We start from the raw sequence: 22,557 nt of genomic DNA on the forward strand, positions 1-22,557 counted from the left end.
AATACTTCAACTTGGAGAACATGTTCCATCAGGAATAGAATACATTAAGGGAAAGTCAAATTATTTGTTTTAACTTGAAGATCAAATTAGCAAGAAGGTGGATTCTTGTCAAGTAGTATTTACAAAGAGTTCCAAGAGAGGTCACAAAATATCTTTGTTACCAACAATCTTAAAAATTGAAATGTCACAGATGGAATATGAATCAAGTTGCTGGAGGTATATTTACATAGTCTATCTAACTGCAGATGATCCTTAGCTGTAGTACAATAGTATACACAAAGAAATTAGAATTGATACAATATAATTTGAAAAATCTTGATAATATGTATGATTAGTGTAATAATTGTTAAAATTGCCTGCTTATTTCCTTTTTTTTTTAAATTCAAAAAATCTATTTTCTGCTTCATTACCAAAGATAAAGCGCAGGCATGGCTATGTATTCTTTCTTATACCAAGGACAAAAAAACTTGGTGACAAATTGTTTTGTGCTGGTAATGATTCCTCCCAATCAAATTAAGCAGAATAACACTTGGAAACTGAAGACAAATAGAAGAGACATAAAATAGGTGGAAGGGAAAACTAAAATCACATGCCAACTGCCAGATGTGTGTTTGTTTTTAAACACCAAATTCAGAAAGTGATATACATGCACAATTATAAGAATATAACCTTGAAAAATCTCTCTCCAGCTGAGAGGCCCTTCAGCCCACTGAGTCCGCACCGACCAGCGATCCCCGCAAATTAACAGTATCCTACACACACTATGGGCAATTTACACCTACACCAAGCCAAATAACGTCTTTGGATTGTGGGAGGAAACCGAAGATCTCAGAGAAACCCCACACGGTAACGGGAAGAACGTACAAACTCCATACAGACAGCACTCGTAGTCGGGATTAAACCCGGGTCTCTGGCATGGCAAGCGCTGTAAAACAGCAACTATATTGCTGCGCCCCTTGACAGTATCAAGATCAGTCCTCAACCATGAACAAAACACAAGCTTAGAGTCTTGCACTGCGAACATGAAATCATGTAACCTATGTCGCAGAAGTGTAAAGTATCAGCTTCCTTAAAGGTGCAAGGAAACTATATTTAGTAGTTATAATAGAAAATTAGATTATACCCAAAATAAAAAGTAATGATTTTCTTCAAGCTTTCTTCTCTTGCAAACAGTGTAGTGACTGGTGTGTATGTTTGTAGTTTAGTTCAGATGAATAGGTCTTCATATCAACAATTTGATTCAGACTATTTTTTTTAACATTCCAAGTACATAACAATTCAAGCAACATCCATGATCATATATACAACCGATTACCTCTTTCCACATCATATTGGCAACACAGCAGGACAGTTCAAAATTAAATCTGTAAAGGTAGCAAATACCATTCTGAATGGGAAATCTTTAAAGACAATATATGATATGCCAACTTCTTTACTCTGGCACAACTAAAATTCTTGTCAACAAAATGTGGCCAGGTTTATTCTCCATTACAGAAAAAATGGTTGAATTATACAAAGTGAAGGGACTGGTGTACAACATGTTATGCTTCGATTGAGCACCTACAATAGAAATAGCATTATCATCTTCTTGCAGAATCTATTCCAGAGTTCATCTCCAAAAGCATTTGCTAATACAGAACTTACCCACATTAAGGATTCTATATGATGGGGATGTAAAAGTCCATTAATTCCATGGTACCAGGAGAGTCCTGCACCCATCATAAAAATCCCTACTCCACTGATGAGGGATGCAATGGAGCGCATATTTGCAAATCCATACCTTAAGTTAAACAACAGAATACCAAATGTGAGAGACTATAAACCAAACTGTAATTTTGTGGATGGATTAATTATGCTTTACTTTGCATACAACATTAAACTTAATCCAATGATCATCATAAGCAATTTCAAAAGCATAAACAATAATGTTATTAAACTTTGGAATCTGCAATAAAATGTTCTGTAAAGAATAGCTGTTAAAACTATCCCTTTTCTCAATTTTTATCTAATTTACCAGAAAAAAGGTAGACACATGATAATTCCACATTTCTGATTAAGAACAAAGAAGGACAAAATTAAGTTTTCCTTACGGGTGGCCAGGATCTGGAATCTTGGACGACTGAATGACACCCACTGCTAGCAAAGCCTGTGGAAAATATGTCGATTTTATTGAATTGAATAAATAAATGGAATAAATTTTATTAGCCAAGTATGTATATATTCATGGAATTTGCTTTGGTGCTTTGCTCGCAAGTAACAACACGATATACAGTAAACAATTAAGAATAAACCGTTATAATTTAAACATGTGAAGAATGAAATAAAATACCAGAGCAAAAGGAGGAGACAGACTTTTGGTTATTGAGTAGAGCTACTGCTCGTGGAAAAAAGCGGTTTTATGTCTGGCTGTGATGGCTTTGACAGTCTGGAGTCGCCTTCCACAGGGAAGTACTTCAAAGACTTTGTGGCCAGGGTGAGAGGGGTCAGAGGTGATCTTACCCGCTCGTTTCCTGGCCCTTGCAGTGTACAGTTCGTCGATGGTGGGGGGGGGTTGCAGCCAACAACCTTCTCGGCTGATCAAACTATGCGCTGCAATCTCCGGATGTCATGCTTGGTGGCGGAGCCAAACCCGTCCATGATGAAGAAGGTGAGGACAGACTCTATGATGGTAGTATAAAACTGGATCATCATTGCCTGTGGCAGATTGTGTTTTCTCAGCTGCCGCAGGAAGTACATCCTCTGTTGGGCCTTTTTGATGTTGGAGTCGATGGTGGCCTCCTATTTAAGGTCCCTGGAGATGATGGTTCCAAGGAACTTAAATAACCACAGATGTGACTGTGGTGTTGTTGATGGTGAGTGGGGGGGGGGGGGGGGGAGAAGGGGGGGGCTCTCCTAAAGTCTACAATCAATTTCACGGTCTTAAGAGCATTGAGCTCCAGGTTGTTATGAAGGCACCAGGACGCCAACTGTGTCACTTCCTGACTGTAGGCAAATTCCTCCCCATCCTGGATCAGTCCAATCAAGGTTGTGTCGTCTGCAAACTTGAGAAGCTTGACAGAGGAGTCTGTGGAGGTGCAGTCGTTGGTGTAGAGAGTGTAAAGGAGAGGGGAGAGTACGCAGCCTTGTGGTGCTCCTATGCTGAGGGTCAGCGGGTCAGAGATGTGCTTTCCCAGCCTCATATAGTGCTTCTTGTCTGTCAGGAAGTTGGAGATCCACTGACAGAGGGGTTCAGGCACAGTTTATGACAGAATTGTTCAAAATAGTTAATAAAAGAACATTGCAAATTAAAGGAAATTAGCTCCACTTTAAAAAGAACAAAATAACCCAGCTACCATGAATCACAATGACCTATTGATGGGTTCAATTCAGTTTTATTTGTCATATGTAGGTTAACAGGGTCAAAGGGTCACCTCAGCAATGATATTACAAGGATAAAAATAAGATACAATAAGATAAGATAAAAGTGACATTGGTAGGTAAAAGACAATAAATAAAATAATCAACATATATGTGTTTATGAGTTCAGAAGCCTGATGGTAAAAACTGTTCCTAAGTCTGGTGGTGTGTGCAGCCATGCTCCTGTATCGTCTGCCTGACGGTAACAAGGAGAACAGTCTGCTGTGGTCCTTGATGATGCTGTGTGCCTTCCACCGCCTGTGAAAAATGTCCTGAATGGCCGGGAGACAGTTGCCAGTGATGTGCTGCCTTCACCATTCTCTGTAGTGATTTGTGGCTGTGGGCAGAACAGTTCCCGTACCAGACTGTGATGCAGCTCGTCAGGAGACTCTCGGTGGTGCATCTGTAGAAGTTTGTGCGGATGCTGTCGTTCATGCCAGAATTCCTCAGTCTTCTCAGGAAAAAGAGCCGCTGGTGGGCTTTCTTTGTTATTGTGTCCATGTGCTGTGTCCAAGAGAGGTCCTCAGTGATGTGCACACAGAGGAACTTGAAGCTGCTGACCCTTTCAACCTCAGCATCACCGATGTGGATGGGGAGGTGTCCACTCCCCTGCTGTCTCCTGTAGTCCACGATCATCTCTTTAGTTTTGCTGACATTGAGAGAGAGGTTATTTTCCTGGCACCAGCTGTTTAGTGCCTTTACCTCCTCTCTATAGGCCGTCTCATCGTTGTCTGTGATGAGGCCCAGGATGGTTGTGTCGTCAGCAAACTTTAGGATGATGTTAGAGCTGTGCTTAGCAGTACAGTCATGCATGAACAGGGAGTACAGGAGAGGACTGAGCACACAGCCCAGTGGTGTGCCTGTGTTGAGGATCAGTGAGGAAGAGATGTGGCGGCCGATTCTCACCACCTGGGGCCTGCCCGTCAGGAAGTCGAATATCCAACCGCAGACGGAGGTCTCCAGTTCAAGATCAAGGAGCTTGGGGACGAGTTTTGAGGGAATGATAGTGTTGAATGCCCATCTGCAGTCAATGAAGAGCATTCTTTTTTTTTTTTGTTTAGTTTTCACTTCATTGTACTGTTTACTGGCCCACTATTTCAGAAAGTGGAACAAAACTGTTTCCTGCACCTTTAGCTTCAAACGTTTTTGATCCCTACCTCTATGGAAGTTGATAATGAGGGGCATTCAAGACCAATGTTCATCTTCTCAACATTCTTAAATAAGATATATGAACTGAATGAAAAATGCCTGAGAAGTACACTGAATTGCAGTCAAATCAGTTTCAAAAAGAGAAAGAAATAAGGGAAGGTACACAAAAAAGATGGAGAAACTCAGCGGGTGCAGCAGCATCTATGGAGCGAAGGAAATAGGCAACATTTCGGGGGGGGAGATTGGATTGTGGAGAAACAGGAGGCAAAGGATATGCATGAATTTCTCTACATTGGCGAGACCAAACATAGACCTAGCCACTGCTTTGCCAAGCACATGCTGTGGTCATCTGGATCTCCCGGTTGTCAGTAATTTTAATTCCCATTCCCACATTGACCTGCCTGTCCTGGACTTCCTCTACTGCCAGGTCGAGGACAAACACAAATTAGAGGAACAGAACCCAATGTTCCATCCAGGTAGCTACAACCCAACCAAATTCTCCAATTTCAATTGACCCGCCCTCCCTTAGTCCCTCTCTCTTATCCTGGTCCTGTCCCGCTGAGTTACTCCAGCTTTGTGTCTATCTTCTTATATTTATCCTTCTTCCTCCAATCAACCTATTTTCCCCTCTCCCCCAACTCCCCACCACCCTACATTCCTCCTAGTGCCTTTCATTTCCACCCTCCCATCTGTTTTATTTCCCCATCTGCTCCTATCTCCCATCATTCAATTCCATTCTTTCCTGCAACTGTTGTTCTCCATTTATTATCGCCCCCCCTCTGTCCCTATCTCCACCCTTCTCTCTCCCACCTGCCTGTTTTCTGCCAATTAATCCCTCATCACCTATATCCACCTATCGCTTGTTGTATCTTGCTGAAACCCCCACCTCTTCATACTTCCCCTTTATCCTTTCGGACTAAATGAAGGGTCCTAAACTTTAACCATTCTTTTGCAGATGATGCCATTCATCTTCCAGCATCTTGTACCTTCTGCATGGATATCTTTTTGATTTCAAGCTTCCAACAACTTCTTGCAGGCATTAATTAGACTGAACTCAATAAATGCTTCCTTTGTGTGTTAATTGGTTGTCAGTAGGCAATTAATGCATTAATGCATCATTAACTGGTTGTTACTTTCCGTATATCCTGGCCTATTAAAATCAACTGCAGCAATTATTAAAGATTTTTTAATAAAAAGTGTTCATTTGTTTCTAATTATTGATAAATTAACTCATGTAAAAGACTGATGAATAGCTATCGGCAACAGTAATTTATATTTGAGAAAGGCTTAACGTCCCTAGGCTTTGAATGTTTTCAATTTCATTTGACAATAACTGAACAAACGGAATGGAAAACGGAAATCATATCTGCTTGTCAACACAAACAAAACGATTCTTCGATGTGACTGGGTAACTTGGTGGAAGCAGTCCAGAATTGTAAAAGCATGGGTGACAATAAAGGACTTTAAATTATATTATTATTGACATACCATTTTAATTTCAGTTCATTACAGAAACTGTCAGTTGACACATTTGCTTGAATATAATTTTAATTGGTAATACAGGTGCTCAACTTACAATGAGGTTCCGTTCCGATAAACCAATTGTAAATCGAAAATATTGTAAGTCGAAAATGCATTTAATACACCTAACCTACCAAACATTCTCTCTCTTCCGATAAGGCTCGAGAATAGTGGGAGAAGGCACTGGGGCATCGACACTTGTTGATTGTTTAGCAGGCATAGTGTTCTTCAGGAAGATATCAAGTTTTGGCTGTAGTTTGTTTCTTCTTTTCATTATATATTTCCCTATAACAGGCAAGAGCATCCAGTATCTGCCTGTCAGTTTTTGCGAATCTCTCGTAATTGCCGTCCATTTCTTCCAACATCCGTACGCCACTGATGACAGTAGCAAACGCCTCCGCCACTTTGTTGTGAACGTTTTCTGTGCCTCGGGTATAACTTCTTTCTGTGCCTCAGCTTCTTTACCTCTTTCTTCCTCCAGTTCGATCACCTCCTCGTTGGAAAGTTCTTCAGCCTCAATGCCAACAAGCTCATGAATATCTTTATCAATGTCCAATTCTAGCTGTTTCCCAATCACCAATATCTTGTTACTTACTGTGTAATCAACACCAGAATCTTTGTTAAAACCTTTGAATGTGTTCACATACGTCTTCATAACTTTCTTCCAAATGCCGTTCATGCATTGCTGTGTGACTTCTTCCCATGCTGCAGCGATGTTCCGGATAGCATATAAAACCTTTCCAAAACTCTCGGAATGTTCAGCCAGATTTAGTCGCTTCAACAGCCTGCGCAAACGTTTGGTGTAAATAGTAGGCTTTGAACGCAGCTATTGCGCCTTGGTCCATTGGTTGAATGAGTGCGGTTTTGTTCGTCGACAAATACACAACCTTTACATTGGGATGAATGTCGCCGATATGCTGCCAAGATCAGAAGAATTTTGAATGGGATGTTGTTTTGCCTACAATATTCTCTTGCCTGCAAAATAAAAGAATTTAGAAACCAGTCTTCAAACAATGCTACTGTCATCCAGGCTTTCTTGTTACGGTAATATAAACGGGAAGCGTATGTTTGCTACCATTCTTCAATGCTCTGGGGTTCTCCGAGTGATAGATTAGTAAAGGCTTTAATTTGAACTGCAACATTTCCACCCAAAAGCAGTGTTACACGGTCTTTGCATGCCTTTAAGATGGTCGATATTGTCGATTGCGAAAATCGGGAGACACAGATGGGCGTTTTGTAGACATGAAGGGATGCTAAAACACAAAACACTATCCAAAAAACGCTGGCAACACAGTACACTGTAGAGTATCGGTTGTTTACACTTGTGATCGCGTGGCTGACTGGGAGCTGCGGCTCGCTGCTGTTGCCCAGCATCACGAGAGAGTATCATGCTGCTTATATAGCTAGCCTGGGAAAAGATCAAAATTCAAAGTACGGTTTCTACTGAATGTGTATCAATTTTGCACCATCGTAAAGTCGAAGCATCGCAAGTCGAAGAGCATCTGTATTAAAAAAAATTATTCAAACCAGACTTATTCTTGTAACAAATTCAATAGCCAACACAAATTTATATAATTGACAGCATCCTTACCTGGTTGCAAGTGTCAGCTAATGAATGTATAGCTTCTGAGAACATCGATGCAGACCCTGTATAAACCCAGGCAAGTAGTTTGAAGATAAAATTCAGTCCATTGCTAGAGAGGGAGTTAGCAAAAATAACATATTGACAGATAGTACAGTGATTTCTGCATTTAAGACTAACAATAAACTGCTTCAAATTCAGTAAAAATATAGTAATCAATTTTGATTATACAACACTAAATAAAATACATTTTATAACAATTCGTTTATATGACATATGAGCAAAATTAGGCCATTTGGCCCATTCGATCACGGCAAATCTATTTTCTCCTTTCAACCCCATTCTCTTGCATTCTCCCCATAACCTTTGACGCTTTTACTAATCAAGTACCTACCAATCTGTTTTAAAAATACCCAATGAATTATACTCCATTGCCGTCTGTGGCAATTTGCAGTAATCTCCCAACCAGCTCAGCCATAAACATGTGGCTAGATTGCAAAACTAGATGTGTTGCTATCCTTCAGACGTTACCTCAAAGGAATTGAATGGTGAATTAAATTTTGCACAAGCAATAAAAAAACATTTTAGACATTAACTTATTCACTACTACCTTGTCCTTCATATGGATTCTTATCAGACAGGAAGCAAAGAGCAGGAGTAAACGGGTCCTTTTCACAATGGCAGGCAGTGACTAGTGGGGTACCGCAAGGCTCAGTTCTGGGACCCCAGCTGTTTACAATATATATTAATGATTTGGACGAGAGAAATTAATGCAACATCTCCAAGTTTGCGGATGACACGAAACTGGGGGGCAGTGTTAGCTGTGAGGAGGATGCTAGGAGGCTGCAGGGCGACTTGGATAGGTTGGGTGAGTGGGTAAATGCATGGCAGATGCAGTATAATGTGGATCAATGTGAGGTTATCCACTTTGGTGGCAAAAACAGGAAAGTAGACTTATCTGAATGGTGGCCGATTAGGAAAAGGGGAGATGCAACGAGACCTGGGTATCATGGTACACCAGCCATTGAAAGTAGGCATGCAGGTGCAGCAGGCAGTGAAGAAAGCGAATGGTATGTTAGGATTCATAGCAAAAGGATTTGAGTATAGGAGCAGGGAGGTTCTACGGCAGTTGTACAGGGTCTTGGTGAGACCACACCTGGAGTATTGCGTACAGTTTTGGTCTCCTAATCTGAGGAAGGACATTCTTGCCATAGAGGGAGTGCAGAGAAGATTCCTGGGATGTCAGGACTTTCATATGAAGAAAAACCGATGGACTTGGCTTGTACTCGCTAGAATTTAGGAGATTGAGAGGGGATCTTATAGAAACTTACAAAATTCTTAAGGGGTTGGACAGGCTTGGTGCAGGAAGATTGTCCCCGATGTTGTGGAAGCCCAGAACAAGGGGTCACAATTTAAGGATAAAGAGGAAATCTTTTAGGACCGAGATGAGAAAACCATTTTTTACACAGAGAGTGGTGAATCTCTGGAATTCTCTGCCACAGAATATAGTTGAGGCCAGTTAATTGGCTATATTTAAGTCGGAGTTAGATGTGGCCCTTGTGGCTAAAGGGATCAGGGGGGTATGGAGAGAAGGCAGGTAGAGGATACCGAGTTGGATCATCAGCCATGATCATATTGAATGGCAGTGCAGGCTCAAAGGGCCGAATGGCCTACTCCTGCGCCTATTTTCTATGTTATCTAATTTCATTATTAAAACAAAATAAAGCTAGCAATACAAAAACAATAACTTACATAAAAATAGCAACCATCACCACCTTTCCTGGCCCTTGTAAAAATGGTGTTGACTTAGTTGACCTAGGCTGAAGAGAAAATTTTAAATCAAAACCTTTTTGACTCTGATCATCACCACAGAAGTCATGTTTCAATTATAACGGTTGCTCTGCAACTTCGGATCCAGAATATGAGGTCACACACTCAGAATAAAGGATCAACAGCTTCACTTGAAAACAGAAATTGCAAATCTGAATTCTCTACTTCAAAGATCAGTGAGTGACTGAATATACTTAATTATTAAATAATGAGTACAGTAATCCCTCATTATAACAGACCATTCGGTTGGGGGAGGGAGGGGGAAATTTGCACCCGTTATTGCCAGCTATCCACTATAACAAAGTAAAGAAATATGATTGCATATGCACGAGGGACAAATAACTGCAGTTGCTGGTTAATACACAAACGTATATAAACGTTCATGCCTGCAACCCATGGACATGGGGACAGGGATGGGATCCCTTTCAGCTGTTACAACATGACAAAGAATGTCATATGGGAAAAAGGCAACAGTAGAGGTGACAATCTTATTGAAAGGATTGCACAAGTATTATGTTCTCTAAATAAATAAAACAAAATATATTTGTATTTGAAAGCGGCTTCAAAAGTGACAAGGAGAGCTTTTTCAAGGGAAGCAGGATTGGAAATGGTATGCATTGAAAGGTAGGAGAGCTATGAAGGAATGGCCTTATCTATGCTCAAGAGGCCTGGGACCGTTGTGGAGAGTGTGGAGGAGGGTCAGGGCGGTGAGTACTTAAATCGGGCACGGTGCTTTATTTCACAGAGGCCCGGGACCGTTGGAGAGTGTGGAGGAGGGTAAGGGCTTTTACCGAAATCCGTAACGGTCCACACTCCATAGGGAGGGTTCTGGTGGAAGCCGCTGATTGGCGGAAGCAGACTAGAGGAAGCAACTGATTGGGTGCAACCTCAGGTTAGCATTTCTGCTTTCTGGTTAAAGGTACAGTGCTTTAGTAAGGTACAGGTAGTAAAGGTACATTGAGCCAAGTGTACAGTGGGCTAAAGGTACAGTGCTTTAGTAAAGGTACAGTGAGCTAAGGGTACAGTGGGCTAAAGGTACAGTGCTTTTTGTTTATATAATAAAGGTGCAGTTTAAAGGGAAAGAGGGAGCAGCTGTTTGTGAGTCAGATACCTGCTGATTTCTCCCAGCAGTTTCTATTGTATTATACTGGTATCAGATCCAGGGTAAGGCGAGAGAATGACAGTCAGAGCAGTGTACTGTTCTGGATGTCAGATGTGGGAGGTCATGGTGTCGGATGGCCCTCCAGACGTCCACATCTGCACCAGCTGCAGAGAGATTCTTTGGAGCGCAGAAGCTCCAAATTTATTTCACAGAGGCACTTAATTCTTTGGAGTGCAGAAGGTTAAGGGGGGACTTGATAGAGGTTTTTAAAATGATGAGAGGGATAGACAGAGTTGACGTGGAAAAGCTTTTCCCATTGAGAGTAGGGAAGATTCAAACAAGGGGACATGGCTTGAGAATTAAGGGACTGAAGTTTACGGGTAACATGAGGGGGAACTTCTTTACTCAGAGAGTGGTGGCTGTGTGGAATGAGCTTCCAGTGAAGGTGGTGGAGGCAGGTTCGTTTTTATAATTTAAAAATAAATTGGATAGTTATATGGACGGGAAGGGAATGGAAGGTTATGGTCTGAGCGCAGGTATATGGGACTAGGGGAGAATATGTGTTCGGCACGGACTAGAAGGGTCGAGATGGCCTGTTTCCGTGCTGTAATTGTTATATGGTTATTATATGGTTATATAGATGGGGCTCCTAAGGGACCGTATTAGGATCCTGGAGCAGCAGCTCGATGACCTCTGTCTTGTCAGGGAGAGTGAGGAGGTCATAGAGGGGAGTTATAGGGAGGTGGTCACTCCAAAACCACGGGAGAGAGACATGTGGGTCACGCTAAGGAAGGGCAAGGGGCAGAGGCAGGAACGAGTGAGTACTCCAATGTCGGTACACCTTGCAAATAAGTACTCCTGTTTGAGTACGGATGGGGGTGACAGCCTACCCGGGGGTAGCGACAGCGGACGGGCCTCCAGCACAGAGGCCGGCCCTGTTGCTCCGAAAGGCAGGGAAAAAAAGAAGAGGGCAATAATAATTGGGGACTCTATTGTTAGGGGGTCGGATAGGCATTTCTGTGGACGCAGTTGGGAGACCAGGATGGTGGTCTACCTCCCTGGTGCCAAGGTCTCGGACGTGTCTCAACGCATCCAAGATATCCTTAAATCAGAGGGAGAGGAGCCTGAGGTCGTGGTACATATAGGTACAAATGACATAGGTAAAAAAAGGGAAGAGGTCCTGAAGGGAGGATTTAGGGAGTTGGGAGGAGAGTTAAGAAAAAGGACCAAAAAGGTAACAATCTCAGGATTACTGCCTGTACCACGCGACAGTGAGAGTAGGAATGGAGCGAGGTGGAGGATAAATGCGTGGCTGAAAGACTGGTGCAGAGGGCAGGGATTCAAGTTTCTGGATCATTGGGACTTCTTTTGGGGAAGGTGGGACCTGTACAGAAAGGATGGGTTGCACTTGAACCCGAGGGGGACCAATATCCTGGCGGGGAAATTTGCAAAGGCAACTGGGGAGAGGGACTCGTTTGGAGAGGGACAATGGTTGGGGCGAGGGACTCAAATAGAGAAAGCTAGTAGACAGAATGGGAGGCAGGAAGCAGAAAAGGGAAGCACTCGGACACAAGAGGAGAGAAAAAAAAGGAAATAAACAGAGACCTAAATGTTTCTTAAATGTGCATATTTTAATGCTAGGAGCATTGTAAGAAAGGTGGATGAGCTTAGAGTCTGGATAGACACCTGGAAGTATGATGTTGTGGCGATCAGTGAAACATGGTTGCAGAAGGGCTGTGATTGGAAACTAAATAGTCCAGGATTTTGTTGCTTCAGGTGTGATAGAATTGGTGGGGCAAGAGGTGGAGGTGTTGTATTGCTAGTCAGGGAAGATATTACAGCAGTGCTTTGGCAGGATAGATTGGAGGGCTCGTCTAGGGAGGCTATTTGGGTGGAACTGAGAAGTGGGAAAGGTGTAGCAACACTTATGGGGATGTATTATAGACCGCCGAGTGGGGAACGAGAATTGCAAGAGCAAATATGTAAGGAGATAGCAGATATTAGTAGTAAGCACAAGGTGGTGATTGTGGGAGATTTCAACTTTCCACACATAGACTGGGAAAAACATTCTGTAAATGGGCTGGATGGTTTGGAGTTTGTAAAATGTGTGCAGGATAGTTTTTTGCAGCAATACATAGAGGTACCTACTAGAGGAGGGGCAGTGCTGGACCTCCTGTTAGGAAATGAGACGGGACAGGTGGCAGAGGTATGCGTTGGGGAGCACTTCGGGTCCAGTGATCACAATACCATTAGTTTCAATATAATTATGGAGAAGGTCAGAACTGAACCTAGGGTTGAGATTTTTGATTGGAGAAAGGCTAACTTTGATGAGATGCGAAATGATTTAAAAGGAGTGATCTGGGACATTTTGTTTTATGGGAAAGATGTAGAAGAGAAATGGAGGACATTTAAAGGGGGAATTTTAAGAGTACAGAATCTTTATGTTCCTGTTCGGTTGAAAGGAAACAGTAAAAATTGGAAAGAGCCCTGGTTTTCAAGGGAAATTGAACATCTTGTTCGGAAAAAGAGTGAGATCTACAATAATTATAGGCAGCATGAAGTAAATGAGGTGCTTGAGGAGTATAAGGAATGTAAAAAGAATCTTAAGAAAGAAATTAGAAAAGCTAAAAGAAGATATGAGGTTGCTTTGGCAAGTAAGGTGAAAGTAAATCCAAAGGGTTTCTACAGCTATATTAATAGCAAAAGGATAACAAAGGATAAAATTGGTCCATTGGAGAGACAGAGTGGACAGTTATCTGCAGAGCCAAAAGAGATGGGGGAAGATATTGAACAATTTATTTTCTTCGGTATTCACCAAGGAGAAGGATATTGAATTATGTGAGGTAAGGGAAACGAGTAGAGTAGCTATGGATACTATGGTGAGTTTCAAAGTAAAAGAAGTACTGACACTTTTGAAAAATATAAAAGTGGATAAGTCTCCAGGTCCTGACAGGATATTCCCTAGGACATTGAGGGAAGTTAGTGTAGAAATAGCCGTGGCTATGACAGAAATATTTCAAATGTCATTAGAAACGGGAATAGTCCCCGAGGATTGGCGTACTGCGCATGTTGTTCCATTGTTTAAAAAGGGTTCTAAGAGTAAACCTAGCAATTATAGGCCTGTTAGTTTGACTTCAGTGGTGGGCAAATTAATGGAAAAGATACTTAGAGATAATATATATAAGCATCTGGATAAACAGGGTCTGATTAGGAACAGTCAGCATGGATTTGTGCCTGGAAGGTCATGTTTGACTAATCTTCTTGAATTTTTTGAAGAGGTTACTAGGGAAATTGACGAGGGTAAAGCAGTGGATGTTGTCTATATGGACTTTAGTAAGGCCTTTGACAAGGTTCCTGATGGAAGGTTGGTTAAGAAGGTTAAACTGTTGGGTATAAATGCCGGAATAGCAAGATGGATTCAACAGTGGCTGAATGGGAGAAGCCAGAGGGTAATGGTGGATGGCTGTTTATCGGGTTGGAGGCAGGTGACTAGTGGGGTGCCTCAGGGATCTGTGTTGGGTCCTTTGTTGTTTGTCATGTACATCAATGATCTGGATGAAGGGGTGGTAAATTGGATTAGTAAGTATGCAGATGATACCAAGATAGGGGGTGTTGTGGATAATGAAGAGGATTTCCAAAGTCTACAGATTGATTTAGGCCATTTGGAAGAATGGGCTGAAAGATGGCAGATGGAGTTTAATGCTGATAAATGTGAGGTGCTACACCTTGGCAGGACAAATCAAAATAGGACGTACATGGTAAATGGTAGGGAATTGAAGAATACAGTTGAACAGAGGGATCTGGGAATAACCGTGCATAGTTCCTTGAAGGTGGAATCTCATATAGATAGGGTGGTAAAGAAAGCTTTTGGTATGCTAGCCTTTATAAATCAGAGCATTGAGTATAGAAGCTGGGATGTAATGTTAAAATTGTACAAGGCATTGGTGAGACCAAATCTGGAGTATGGTGTACAATTTTGGTCGCCCAATTATAGGAAGGATGTCAACAAAATAGAGAGAGTACACAGGAGATTTACTAGAATGTTGCCTGGGTTTCAACAACTAAGTTACAGAGAAAGGTTGAATAAGTTAGGTCTTTATTCTCTGGAGCGCAGAAGGTTAAGGGGGGACTTGATAGAGGTCTTTAAAATGATGAGAGGGATAGACAGAGTTGATGTGGACAAGCGTTTCCCTTTGAGAATAGGGAAGATTCAAACAAGAGGACATGACTTCAGAATTAAGGGACAGAAGTTTAGAGGTAACATGAGGGGGAACTTCTTTACTCAGAGAGTGGTAGCGGTGTGGAATGAGCTTCCAGTGGAAGTGGTGGCGGCAGGTTCGTTGGTATCATTTAAAAATAAATTGGATAGGCATATGGATGAGAAGGGAATGGAGGGTTATGGTATGAGTGCAGGCAGGTGGGACTAAGGGAAAAAAGTTGTTCGGCACGGACTTGTAGGGCCGAGATGGCCTGTTTCCGTGCTGTAATTGTTATATGGTTATATGTTATAAGATAATGGGAATCAAGGTGGCGTCTGAGATGACATTGGTGCAGAAGGCTGTGAATACTGGTGCATTGAGGAGAAGAATTTGAGGTAAGACTGGCAAAGTGAACTGAAAACGTAATCAGAATTACTATATATGAAGATACTGTACAAAAAATATTAGTATAGGATACATGCCATCCTTTTATAGACAGAATTACATTCAATGTAACGATACAATATTGTAACTTTAATTTTGCTTAAATATTTGTAAATACTGAATAAAAGTTATAGGTGATGGTACAAATAATTAGCCAACTGCTCAAAGTTTACTCTCTCTTCTTGTCACTATATCTGCTTGCTCATACTAAATGAATTTCAGAGAGCATGCTATATTTTCCTTTATCTCTCCCATTCATGAATTCATCTGCATAGAAAAACAACTCATAACTGAAAGCTAATTTACACAATCCCTTACTTTTTTTAGACACAAGGGAAAATACTTAAAATATTTGTTGTTTTAAATATATTTAATATTATTTTTAACATGCTCCTGTAATTTCTCACCACTTTGCATATCAATTTTGACTTGGACAGGGCAATAAACCTTAAACTGACCAAAGGAATACCAAAATCAAGTGTAAATGTTTGTGTCCAAGTTATTTTTTTTTGTAAATGCTACTGTATCTGGTCGAGTAGCTAGCAGAAACTAAAAAGTGGACTTAAACTGTACATTTGGCCTCACCATAGTCATACCCAAAAAATCATGGTATTCCTTCATTAATTTCTGGTTCTTGAAAAGATCTACAAAAAAGAGAAAACCTTTGTTAAGACAAATCCATTCTGCAATAAGAAATAAATTCAATTAAACTCAGTTGGTCTCATGTGAAACTGAACAGCATTTGTAATGCAGAGCCAGAGAGATATTACTGCTTAATACCAGTATGGTTAATATTAGATCATAACACAAGAGCTAAAGTTATGCATGGGCATAATGTGATACTTAATCAATTCATATCTATGGGAAGTTATACAGCTAACAAAAAATAACTATCTATTACCCCCAAAGTATCAAGCTTAATACTCCAGAAATATTTCACACACACTTACTTTCCTTATATACAATTTCTTCTTCTTTGCGATGATTTTTTGCCCTTGCTAGCGCTTCCAAACTTCCATGCACCTCAAGAGCCCTTAAAAGAAGAATTGAGCAATTAACGTGCAATTACTGCCTCTATGGTAGATTTCAAAACATTACTCATGAAGAAACACTTTAGTCATACATTTATTAATACACTTATATTTGCCAGTGGAATTATATTAAAATAATCAGTTCTATGAGAATTATTTTTTCCAGTTTGTGTTTAATGATTAGTCAATGTTGACATTTCTTTCCTTCAAACAACAATGTATTTTACGAAAGTTTGATAAACCTTTCTTCCATTCATATATACGAATACAGAGAATAGTACTCTAAATTAATTTGGTGTGCAAATAAAGAAGTTGGCAATAAATTGTTCAATAAAAACGAGATGCAGTTACACTCAAGGAATTACATGTAGATAACAAGGAGTACATTTGAGAAGCTGAGGATATAAAGTTTTAAAACTTAGAATCCAAGGGATATAGATTTATAATTATTCAAAATATGGAACCACAAGTAGAATTGGTGGAATTCTGAGTTCCAAACCCAAGGAAAATAATTTAAAGAATAGGAGATAATATTAGCAACAAGAGTCAGTGTCCAGGACTGAGATGGAAAGGCCAAGCTGTTCTGAGAGTATTCTCCCCAATGTGAAGAAAACATGGATCAATTATTAGGGCACTGGGAGTGAACTCATTGGACTTTTTGAAACTTACAGAATAATGAAAGACCTAGATAAAGTGGATGTGGAAAGGAAGTTTCCACTGGTGGGATAGTCCAGGACCAGAGGTCACAGCCTCAGAATTAAAGGGTGTTCTTTTAGAAAGGAGGGGAGGAGGAACTTCTTTAGACAGAGGGTAGTTAATCTGTGGAACTCATCGCCATTGGTCTGCGGAGGCCAAGTCGGTGGATATTTTTAAGGCCAAGATAGAGAAATTCTTGATTAGAACGGGTGCCAAGGGTTATGGGGAGAAGGCAGGAAAATTGGATTAGGAGGAAGAGATCTGCCATGATTGAATGGCGGAATAGACCCGATGGGCCGAATGGCCTAATTCAACTCCTGCTCCGATATACTGATCCCTGATATTTTCCCACACCCATTTGTCTAACACATACAGGCCTCATTCTCAGAACTTCATTTCCATAAGCAGATTGCACAGAACATGACTGTCCCCCAAATTCCCTGTTTCTGGCCACAATGCAAATTTAGAGCTAGATGATTTCCCTTCCAGGCTTAGCCAACCTCTCCTGAAGAAGGGTCTCGACCCGAAACATCACCTATTCCTTTTCTCCAGAGATGCTGTCTGACCTGCTGAGTTACTCCAGCCTTTTAGAAACATAGAAATTAGGTGCAGGAGTAGGCCATTCGGCCCTTCGAGCCTGCACCGCCATTCAATATGATCATGGCTGATCATCCACCTCAGTATCCCGTACCTGCCTTCTCTCCATACCCTCTGATCCCCTTAGCCACAAGGGCCACATCTAACTCCCTCTTAAATATAGCCAATGAACTGGCCTCGACTACCCTCTGTGGCAGAGAGTTCCAGAGATTCACCGCTCTCTGTGTGAAAAAAAAGTTCTTCTCATCTCGGTTTTAAAGGATTTCCCCCTTATCCTTAAGCTGTGACCCCTTGTCCTGGACTTCCCCAACATCGGGAGCAATCTTCCTGCATCTAGCCTGTCCTACCCCTTAAGAATTTTGTAAGTTTCTATAAGATCCCCTCTCAATCTCCTAAATTCTAGAGCGTATAAACCAAGTCTATACAGTCTTTCTTCATAAGACAGTACTGACATCCCAGGAATCAGTCTGGTGAACCTTCTCTGCACTCCCTCTATGGCAATAATGTCCTTCCTCAGATTTGGAGACCAAAACTGTACGCAATATTCCAGGGGCGGTCTCACCAAGACCCTGTACAACTGCAGTAGAACCTCCCTGCTCCTATACTCAAATCCTTTTGCTATGAAAGCTAACATACCATTCACTTTCTTCACTGCCTGCTGCACCTGCATGCCTACTTTCAATGACTGGTGTACCATGACACCCAGGTCTCGCTGCATCTCCCCTTTTCCTAGTCGGCCACCATTTAGATAATAGTCTGCTTTCCTGTTTTTGCCACCAAAATGGATAACCTCACATTTATCTACATTATACTGCATCTGCCAAACATTTGCCCACTCACCCAGCTTATCCAAGTCACCTTGCAGTCTCCTAGCATCCTCCTCACAGCTAACACTGCCCCCCAGCTTAGTGTCATCCGTAAACTTGGAGATATTGCCTTCAATTCCCTCATCCAGATCATTAATATATATTGTAAATAGCTGGGGTCCCAGCACTGAGCCTTGCGGTACCCCACTAGTCACTGCCTGCCATTGTGAAAAGGACCCGTTTACTCCTACTCTTTGCTTCCTGTTTGCCAGCCAGTTCTCTATCCACATCAATACTGAACCCCCAATGCCGTGTGCTTTAAGTTTGTATACTAATCTCTTATGTGGGACCTTGTCGAAAGCCTTCTGGAAGTCCAGATACACCACATCCACTGGTTCTCCCCTATTTTGTGTCTATCTTCCATATGATATCCAATCCACAATCCTGTATGCTTCCCTCTCTGCCCTTGCACCCCACTCCAACCTCAATCTCCCAATAATCTCCCAATTGGGCCTCATCACCAGAAATCCCAACCTCGCGTGTTTGACTTTGGGACAACCCAGTAGGTGTATATTTGTATGACTTCAGTGACAATCAAGCCCACTTAATTAGTACACCCTTTTGGATGTAAGAGAATGTGGAAGCTTAGAATCCAAATCAAACAGTAAATAATTCTTCTTCTTTCTATAGTAAATAAAAATTCCAGAAAATATTGTTTCAAGTTTACAAGAAATCATTTCCTAGAAAGCTTTCTTCCCAAGGAAATGCCATTGCAGAAAACAAAAATCATGTTAAACTGCAACGGTTAACAAAGGGCATAAAGTATTGGTGCAATAGTAGTTAGAACTATTGATCTGGAGGCCATATATTCATACATTATCTCACTCCTCTCCTAATCTCAGCTCTATTGTTCTACACCGTTTCACCTTGCCAGAGATTATAAAAATAAACGTTGGATGTTTATTTTTGAATCCTCTACCCATTAATGCAGCATTAAAATTGATCACTACCCACCTAGCGATTATGTCAGATCTCAAATGTACAGTAAAAGCTTCTGTATCATCATGGGGACTTCGCCGTCTTATTTTTCTTAACTTCTCCAGGTCACTGCGAACAAAAGGCAAACGGAAAGTGTCAGATTATTATTGAAGAATTGCTATCAACAACCTTACAATACAGAATGCTGGAACTATACCATTTTACAATATGGTACAGCAAGACTTGTCAGTCGTTAAAGCTTGAAAATACATTGAGTAGCAGAAAATGGCCATAGAAATTGCACAAGGCATCACCTTAAGTTGTATTATGTATAAATCCAATACCAACAAGGATATTTAAAGGGCAAAAAGGGGCCGAGATAGCTCTGGCGTTAAGAACAATCCCAAAAGGTTTTATAAATACACAAGGGGAAAAAGGGTAACTAGAGAGTGGGACCCCTCAGGAATCAAAGCAGTCAGTCAACTCTGTGTGGAGCCACAGGAGATAGGCACAGATAGGCCTCAATGAGTATTTCTCCTCTATATTTACCGAGGAAAAAGACAGTAGGACAAAGGAACATGGGGCAGTCAATGGAAGTGTCTTCAGAGCAGCCAGTGTTACTGTCGAACAGGTGCTGAAGATACTATCGTATATGAAGGTAGACAAATCGCCAGGGCCTGATCAAATATATCCGAGGACATTGTGGGAAACTAGAGAGAATTACGGGAGCCCTGGTTAAAATTTATGAGTCGCTTTTAAATGCAGGCGAGATGCCGGAAGACTGGAGGGTGGCAAACGTTGTGCCTTCTATTCAAGAAGGGCTGCAGGGAAAATGCTGGGAACGATGGGACAGTGAGCTTAACATCTGTAGTTGGAAAGTTACTGGAGAGTATCCTGAGGGATAGGATATAGACAGACAAGAGCCAATTAGGGATAGACAGCATGATTTTGTACGTGATAGTGCCTCCCATATCTGATTGAGTTTTTTGAAGAAGTGACCAGTATGATTGCAATTTCTTATTCTGATATCTCGGATTAGCATAATGCACAAACTAGCTTGTTTTGTTTGTAACTATAGGTTATTTTCTGCACATAAGAGGATAATTATATATTACAGGAATTTGTTTTATTTTCTATTCTAATATTCTGCATTAATTTTTTTTTAAATTCTTAATAATACCACCAAATACCTGGGTTTTAAACAGAATTCATTCATTGCTCGCATTGCTGTGATGAAATTATTTTGAGTGTATGTGGACCCATAATCACGTTTCTTCAGAATAGCTTTAACTGAAAAATATTGGGGTATAAGCAGTCAAACAATGAATATATCATTAACACAGTGATACAGAACTAAATATTATACTTTGCTCATTTCAATGTGGAAACACTGGACTTTAATAGTATAGTTACAGTGCAAGTTTTCAAGAAATAAGATTTTATAATTAGGCAATCTATCACTCAAATCTGCAATTATAAATCTAATATCCTAGTATTTAAACCTTGCTTTAGTACATATATTTAAAAAATTCTAACAGTCAACACAAAAGATACAGTTTACGTGTGGATTGTGCACATTAGAATCAAATTTTGGGAAGTACCTTGTTCGTCTCATCTGCATCTGCAATGTATTCACTTAGTAAGGCAGGTTCCAGGGGTTAACAATTACAGAGCATCAGCACGATCATTCCAAAGTGACAAATAATCTAGTTACCGAAGCCCAGATTGCACATGGTTCTTGCCAACCATTATATCCACAACATGTCTAAAACTCTGAACTTTAGGATTATTATAGTCACATGTATCAAGCCACAGTGAAAAACTGCCTTGCATGTTATAGAAACAGATCAGATATACTATTCATAGATTCTAGCTGTTCAAACTCAACTACAATAAATAGAGCAAAGGGGAATTAGAAAATACAAAAATGAGTTTAGGTTAGGTTTGAAGTGCAAGTGCAAAGGAATGAGGTGCAATACAAATAATGGAAGAGGGTAGCTGTGCAATGAATTTACCAAGATATAATTTTACTAAAGAATACCATTATAAACTCAGCATTGAACAGAGAAGTGGCTGTTACAAGGTGCAAAATGTATTCAGTACTTTTCAGTCTAGAAATTGAAATTGCTTTGATGGCTTTTGGCCAAAACATGAATTCTATTTCTTTTTCCACTAATGCATCCTGACCTCCTGAATAGTTCCAGCACATTTGCTATGGAAGGAGTTATCACTGGATCTAGTCCTGGATCCATAAGGCAACCATGAAATAATTAGATTTAGTTTTGTTATGAAGTAGGGCAAGAGGCAGACCACAGCAAAACTACATAGATGCTCAAATGATGTCACAAAATTAGGGATCTAAAAATTAGAGGTAAACTGGAATCAGAAATTGGCCATGAATAAAATCTGGAAATTATGGGCATACTCTATATGTTCGACAGCATCTGTAAAGAGAGAAAATGTAGCCAATGTTTCAGGTTTATGAACTTCTGTAAGAGCAATACAACTGATACACTGCAATTCACCATGATAGGCGGCAAGTTTGGGCTTGTAATTAATAACATCAAATAAAATGCTCACCTTTCACTTGGATTTTCTCCAAAGCAGGTTGACTTGATGAACTTGACCCTTGAGCAAGGAAGATAATTTTGCACAAACCAGAAATTAGGACGTTATTAAAATACAGAAATGTATCAAACCTACAGGCAATAATTATCAATAGCATTTATGCATCAATTTTTTTTTATATGAAAAAGCATGACAGAGGAGTGTAATGAAATGTTATGTTAGAAATGTTGCACAAGATGTTAACCTATATAATTAAAAGTGATTGAAACCTTTGTTGAAATAGAACACAAGAATGCTTTCAGGAGGGCATAGAATGCTTTAAAGAGTGAGTGGTCCGAGCAGAAGTATTCGGAACTTCCATTCTGAAAGATGATTGAAAGGAAAAAGATGCAGATATGGAAACTGATCTATGTTGCTAGAAACTCAGTGTGAACATTTGTTGAGGATGGCAAACATAATTGTATTGTATTGTATTGTATTCAAATGTATTGTCATTGTCTCAATTTGAGACAACGAAATGAATTTCCCTTACAGGCAGTATCATAAAAAAAATCACAAAAAAATAAATGAATAATAAATAAATAATAAAACATATTAAAAATAAAATTGAAATTAAAAAAAAAAATTAAAAAAAATAAGGCTCTTTGTTTGTGAATCA

General features: G+C 40.4%; 1 protein-coding gene across 1 annotated transcript in view; it reads right to left on the reverse strand.

Moving 5' to 3' along the window:
* Positions 1-22,557, reverse strand: part of slc30a9 (solute carrier family 30 member 9) — a gene marked incomplete at its 5' end in the record, with an annotated part of 55,136 nt that overhangs the window by 13,330 nt on the left and 19,249 nt on the right. The window contains 9 exons of the mRNA XM_055636960.1: positions 1,645-1,780; positions 2,091-2,146; positions 7,658-7,760; positions 9,401-9,468; positions 15,809-15,867; positions 16,174-16,256; positions 19,368-19,460; positions 20,522-20,621; positions 21,912-21,959. Of these exons, the coding sequence (XP_055492935.1) occupies positions 1,645-1,780; positions 2,091-2,146; positions 7,658-7,760; positions 9,401-9,468; positions 15,809-15,867; positions 16,174-16,256; positions 19,368-19,460; positions 20,522-20,621; positions 21,912-21,959 (746 nt within the window). The remainder of the gene's footprint in view (positions 1-1,644; positions 1,781-2,090; positions 2,147-7,657; positions 7,761-9,400; positions 9,469-15,808; positions 15,868-16,173; positions 16,257-19,367; positions 19,461-20,521; positions 20,622-21,911; positions 21,960-22,557) is intronic.

This window comes from Leucoraja erinacea, chromosome 1 (assembly GCF_028641065.1).
Source record: "Leucoraja erinacea ecotype New England chromosome 1, Leri_hhj_1, whole genome shotgun sequence".
Classification (NCBI taxonomy): Eukaryota; Metazoa; Chordata; class Chondrichthyes; order Rajiformes; family Rajidae; genus Leucoraja; species Leucoraja erinaceus.